This window comes from Trematomus bernacchii, unplaced genomic scaffold (genome assembly GCF_902827165.1).
Source record: "Trematomus bernacchii unplaced genomic scaffold, fTreBer1.1, whole genome shotgun sequence".
NCBI lineage: Eukaryota > Metazoa > Chordata > Actinopteri > Perciformes > Nototheniidae > Trematomus > Trematomus bernacchii.
Genome location: NW_022987783.1, coordinates 7588 through 14566, shown reverse-complemented (window position 1 = coordinate 14566; position 6979 = coordinate 7588). Strand labels below are relative to the sequence as shown.

Sequence of the window (6979 nt, the reverse complement as noted above, 5' to 3'; positions counted from 1 at the left end):
TACCAGAGGATGCAGTAGTCTAGTCTGGATGTTGTACCAGAGAGGATGCAGTAGTCTAGTCTGGATGGTGTCGCACAGAGGATGCAGTAGTCTAGTCTGGATGGTGTACCAGAGATGCAGTAGTCTAGTCTGGATGGTGTAGCAGAGAGGATGGGCAGTAGTCTAGTCTGGATGGTGTAGCATAGAGGTAGAAGTTTTGGTGATGTGCTTTTTATGGTTTTTCAAAGGAGGTTGCTGTCGAAAAATGACTCCGAGGTTGCGGATGTCAATGGTGAGGGAGATGTCGTTATTGTTTTTGGTGTGGGATTCGGGGCGATTATGACCATGTCCGATTTTCAAGCGTTCCTTTTATATTACATGTTCACCCTTTTGATCTGAGTATTCTTTACCTCCTAGTTTGAGGAGGAGCCTGATCCAGATTCAGCTCGATGTCCATCTAGCCTGATATCCTTCGGAGCAAACGTGTATCTCATTTGTGCTGCGTAGAAATATTTTCTAAGGTCTGGTGGTGCTAGGCCCCAGTTTCCTTGTGTGAGCCTGATTCTTGGCCTGGGTCCAGCACAAATACACACGGGAAATCAGCAAGATGGGGTCTGCCGGCTGAGGGTCTCGACCCTCTCCGTCGCGGTGTTCGGCTCCAATGAGTCCTGCAGCTGCATCTGGATCTGGATCTGGTTCTGGTTCTGATCCCTGTTGGGCCGGCGCCGGCCGCAGACCTGCATTAAGCAGCACTGCAGGTCTCTGCGGATGCTGTGCTGGAGAGGAGACGTAGAGGAGGGGGTTAGCGGCACTGTTGACGGTGGAGAGACCCAAGCGCCACGATGTACGGCGTGTAGAGTCTCCGCTCCATCAGGCAGGCCTGCAGGGGGGGGGCGGCCCTCAGGGGGGGGGCAGCCCTCAGCAGCAGGATCACATGGTACGGCCCGAAGCAGACCAGAAACAGCAGCACCACGGCCACCGCCAGCCCGACACGCTCTTCTGCTGCTGCGCCCAGCCCGGTGCTATGCCCGCACGCTAGCCAGCACGCCGCGGTTAGCTCCAGCAGCACCAGCAGCGGCAGCAGGAAGCCCAGCAGGAAGCGGGTGTAGCTTAAACCCGTAACCCCGCGCTCGCTCGAAGCAGCGGGCGCTCGCCCTCGGCGGCGTCGCCCTCCCTCATGGTGAACACCGGGAGGTGAGCGGCTCCACCAAGCACACCACGGCGAGCACCAGCAGGGCAGCGAGGCGCTGCCGGCGCAGGCCGATGGACTCCAGGCTGAAAGCCACTGCTACGTAGCGGTCGCACGACACGCAGCACAGCAGCGAGATGCTGATGTACATGTTGGTGAAGAACACGTAGCCCGTTAGCTTGCAAGCTAATGAGCTCCAGGGCCAGCAGTGGCCCGCGCTCACATAGACGGCCCACAGCGGCAGCGTGGACAGGTAGGTGAGGTCGCACAGCGAGAGGCTCAGCAGGTACACGGCCAGCACGTTGCTCCTGCGCACCTGCAGCCATGTGAGGCCGACGGTCAGTAGGTTAGCCGGCAGTCCCACCGTTAGCACGGCGGTGTACAGCAGCAGTAGCGGCAACCGCGCCTCGCCGTACGGAAGCTCGCAGGACGAGGCTGTTCTTCAGAGCGTCGCTCAGCGGGGGGGCCATCATGTCTGCATGGAAACAGGGACGGCCAATCAGAATCAAGATCAGGAGAAACCAAACTGGTCATCTACCTGACGTCACATCACTCTGTCAACAGTTCTGACAAAAGTCTCATTATTCTGACTTATGAACGTTATTACTCTCTAAGTCATGATGAACGTTATTAACTCTTTAAAGTCATGATGAACGTTATTAACTCTCTAAAGTCATGATGAACGTTATTAACTCTCTAAGTCATGATGAACGTTATTAACTCTCTAAAGTCTGATGAACGTTATTAACTCTCTAAAGTCATGATGAACGTTATTAACTCTCTAAAGTCATGATGAACGTATTAACTCTCTAAAGTCCTGATGACGTTATTAACTCTCTAAATTCATGATGAACGTTATTAACTTTCTAAAGTCCTGAAACGTTATTAACTCTTTAAAGTCAAGATGAACGTTATTAACTCTCTAAAGTCATGATGAACGTTATTAACTCTCTAAAGTCATGATGAACGTTATTAACTCTCTAAAGTCATGATGAACGTTATTAACTCTCTAAAGTCATGATGACGTTATTAACTCTCTAAAGTCCTGATGAACGTTATTAACTCTCTAAGTCATGATGAACGTTATTAACTCTCTAAAGTCCTGATGAACGTTATTAACTCTCTAAAGTCATGATGAACGTTTTAACTCTCTAAAGTCATGATGAACGTTATTAACTCTCTAAAGTCATGATGAACGTTATTAACTCTCTAAAGTCCTGATGACGTTATTAACTCTCTAAAGTCCTGATGAACGTTATTAACTCTTTAAAGTCATGATGACGTTATTAACTCTTTAAAGTCATGATGAACGTTATTAACTCTCTAAAGTCATGATGAACTTTATTAACTCTTTAAGTCCTGATGAACGTTATTAACTCTCTAAAGTCATGATGAACGTTATTAACTCTTAAAGTCATGATGAACGTTATTAACTCTCTAAATCATGATGAACGTTATTAACTCTCTAAAGTCATGATGAACGTTATTAACTCTCTAAAGTCATGATGAACGTTATTAACTCTCTAAAGTCCTGATGAACGTTATTAACTCTCTAAAGTCATGATGAACGTTATTAACTCTCTAAAGTCATGATGAACGTTATTAACTCTCTAAAGTCATGATGAACGTTATTAACTCTTTAAAGTCATGATGAACGTTATTAACTCTCTAAAGTCATGATGAACGTTATTAACTCTCTAAAGTCATGGATGAACGTTATTAACTCTCTAAAGTCATGATGAACGTTATTAACTCTTTAAGTCATGATGAACGTTATTAACTCTTACAGTCATGATGAACGTTATTAACTCTCTAAAGTCATGATGAACGTTTATTAACTCTCTAAAGTCATGATGAACGTTATTAACTCTCTAAAGTCATGAACGGATTAAACTCTCTAAAGTCATGATGAACGTTATTAACTCTCTAAAGTCATGATGAACGTTATTAACTCTCTAAAGTCATGATGAACGTTATTAACTCTCTAAAGTCATGATGAACGTTATTAACTCTTTAAAGTCATGATGAACGTTATTACTTCTAAAGTCATGATGAACGTTATTAACTCTCTAAAGTCATGATGAACGTTATTAACCTCTAAAGTCATGATGAACGTTATTAACTCTTTAAATCATGATGAACGTTATTAACTCTCTAAAGTCATGATGAACGTTATTAACTCTCTAAAGTCATGATGAACGTTATTAACTCTCTAAAGTCATGATGAACTATTAACTCTCTAAAGTCATGATGAACGTTATTAACTCTCTAAAGTCATGATGAACGTTATTAACTCTCTAAAGTCCTGATGAACGTTATTAACTCTCTAAAGTCATGATGAACGTTATAACTCTACAAGTCATGATGATTTAACTCTTTAAAATCATGATGAACGTTATTAACTCTCTAAAGTCATGATGAACGTTATTAACTCTCTAAAGTCATGATGAACGTTATTAACTCTCTAAAGTCTGATGAACGTTATTAATCTCTTTAAAATCATGATGAACGTTATTAACTCTCTAAAATCATGATGAACGTTATTAACTCTCTAAAGTCATGATGAACGTTATTAATCTCTAAAGTCATGATGAACGTTATTAACTCTCTAAAGTCCTGATGAACGTTATTAACTCTTTAACTAAGTCATGATGAACGTTATTAAACTCTCAAAGTCATGATGAACGTTATTAACTCTCTAAAGTCATGATGAACGTTATTACTCTTAACTAGTCCTGATGAACGTTATTAACTCTCTAAAGTCATGATGAACGTTATTAACTCTCTAAAGTCCTGATGAACTTATTAACTCTTTAAAAATAACGTCATGATGAACGTTATTAACTCTCTAAAGTCATGATTAACGTTATTAACTCTTTAAAGTCATGATGAACGTTATTAACTCTCTAAAGTCATATGAACGTTATTAACTCTCTAAAGTCCGATGAACGTTATTAACTCTCTAAAGTCATGATGAACGTTATTAACTCTCTAAAGTCCTGATGAACGTTATTAACTCTCTAAAGTCCTGATTAACGTTATTAACTCTCTAAAGTCCTGATGAACGTTATTAACTCTCTAAAGTCATAATGAACGTTATTAACTCTCTAAAGTCATGATGAACGTTATTAACTCTCTAAAGTCCTGATGAACGTTATTAACTCTCTAAAGTCATGATGAACGTTATTAACTCTTTAAAGTCATGATGAACGTTATTAACTCTCTAAAGTCCTGATGAACGTTATTAACTCTCTAAAGTCATGATGAACGTTATTAACTCTCTAAAGCCCTGATGAACGTTATTAACTCTCTAAAGTCATGATGAAGTTATTAACTCTCTAAAGTCCTGATGAACGTTATTAACTCTCTAAAGTCATGATGAACGTTATTAACTCTCTAAGTCATGATGAACGTTATTAACTCTCTAAAGTCATGATGAACGTTATTAACTCTCTAAAGTCATGATGAACGTTATTAACTCTTTAAAGTCCTGATGAACGTTATTAACTCTCTAAAGTCATGATGAACGTTATTAACTCTCTAAAGTCATGATGAACGTTATTAACTCTCTAAAGTCTGATGAACTTATTAACTCCTAAAGTCATGATGAACGTTATTAACTCTCTAAAATCATGATGAACGTTATTAACTCTCTAAAGTCATGATGAACGTTATTAACTCTCTAAAGTCATGATGAACGTTATTAACTCTCTAAAATCATGATGAACGTTATTAACTCTCTAAAGTCCTGATGAACGTTATTAACTCTTTAACTAAAGTAATGATGAACGTTATTAACTCTCTAAAGTCATGATGAACGTTATTAACTCTCTAAAGTCATGATGAACGTTATTAACTCTTTAACTAAAGTCATGATGAACGTTATTAACTCTCTAAAGTCATGATGAACGTTATTAACTCTCTAAAGTCCTGATGAACGTTATTAACTCTTTAACTAAAGTCATGATGAACGTTATTAACTCTCTAAAGTCATGATGAACGTTATTAACTCTCTAAAGTCATGATGAACGTTATTAACTCTCTAAAGTCCTGATGAACGTTATTAACTCTCTAAAGTCATGATGAACGTTATTAACTCTCTAAAGTCATGATGAACGTTATTAACTCTTTAAAGTCCTGATGAACGTTATTAACTCTAAAGTCTGATGAACGTTATTAACTCTCTAAAGTCCTGATGAACGTTATTAACTCTCTAAAGTCCTGATGAACGTTATTAACTCTCTAAAGTCCTGATGAACGTTATTAACTCTCTAAAGTCATGATGAACGTTATTAACTCTCTAAAGTCCTGATGAACGTTATTAACTCTCTAAAGTCATGATGAACGTTATTAACTCTTTAAAGTCCTGATGAACGTTATTAACTCTTTAACTAAAGTCATGATGAACGTTATTAACTCTCTAAAGTCATGATGAACGTTATTAACTCTCTAAAGTCCTGATGAACGTTATTAACTCTCTAAAGTCATGATGAACGTTATTAACTCTCTAAAGTCCTGATGAACGTTATTAACTCTCTAAAGTCATGATGAACGTTATTAACTCTCTAAAGTCCTGATGAACGTTATTAACTCTCTAAAGTCCTGATTAACGTTATTAACTCTCTAAAGTCCTGATGAACGTTATTAACTCTCTAAAGTCATGATGAACGTTATTAACTCTTTAAAGTCATGATGAACGTTATTAACTCTCTAAAGTCATGATGAACGTTATTAACTCTCTAAAGTCATGATGAACGTTATTAACTCTCTAAAGTCATGATGAACGTTATTAACTCTCTAAAGTCATGATGAACGTTATTAACTCTAAAGTCATGATGAACGTTATTAACTCTTAAAGTCATGATGAACGTTATTAACTCTCTAAAGTCATGATGAACGTTATTAACTCTTAAAGTCATGATGAACGTTATTAACTCTCTAAAGTCATGATGAACGTTATAAACTCTCTAAAGTCATGATGAACGTTATTAACTCTCTAAAGTCATGATGAACGTTATTAACTCTAAAGTCATGATGAACGTTATTAACTCTCTAAAGTCATGATGAACGTTATTAACTCTCTAAAGTCATGATGAACGTTATTAACTCTCTAAAGTCATGATCACGTTATTAACTCTCTAAAGTCATGATGAACGTTATTAACTCTCTAAAGTCATGATGAACGTTATTAACTCTCTAAAGTCATGATGAACGTTATTAACTCTCTAAAGTCATGATGAACGTTATTAACTCTCTAAAGTCCTGATGAACGTTATTAACTCTCTAAAGTCCTGATGAACGTTATTAACTCTCTAAAGTCATGATGAACGTTATAACTCTCTAAAGTCCTGATGAACGTTATTAACTCTCTAAAGTCCTGATGAACGTTATTAACTTTAAAGTTCTGATGAACGTTATTAACTCTCTAAAGTCATGATGAACGTTATTAACTCTCTAAAGTCCATGATGAACGTTATTAACTCTCTAAAGTCATGATGAACGTTATTAACTCTCTAAAGTCATGATGAACGTTATTAACTCTCAAAGTCATGATGAACGTTATTAACTCTCTAAAGTCATGATGAACGTTATTAACTCTTAAAGTCATGATGAACGTTATTAACTCTCTAAAGTCATGATGAACGTTATTAACTCTCTAAAGTCATGATGAACGTTATTAACTCTCTAAAGTCATGATGAACGTTATTAACTCTCTAAAGTCATGATGAACGTTATTAACTCTCTAAAGTCATGATGAACGTTATTAACTCTCTAAAGTCATGATGAACGTTATTAACTCTCTAAAGTCAT

General features: G+C 37.8%; 1 protein-coding gene across 1 annotated transcript; it reads right to left on the bottom strand.

Annotated features, from left to right (window-relative positions):
- Positions 1-578: 578 nt before the first annotated feature.
- Positions 579-1621, bottom strand: LOC117497424 (probable G-protein coupled receptor 132; the record flags this gene model as incomplete). The annotated part of the gene is given in 5 exon segments (XM_034149397.1): positions 579-758; positions 760-813; positions 815-1131; positions 1134-1184; positions 1187-1621. Coding segments are annotated over 5 exon segments (1037 nt in total), but the record flags the coding sequence as incomplete, so codon positions are not given.
- Positions 1622-6979: the final 5358 nt, after the last annotated feature.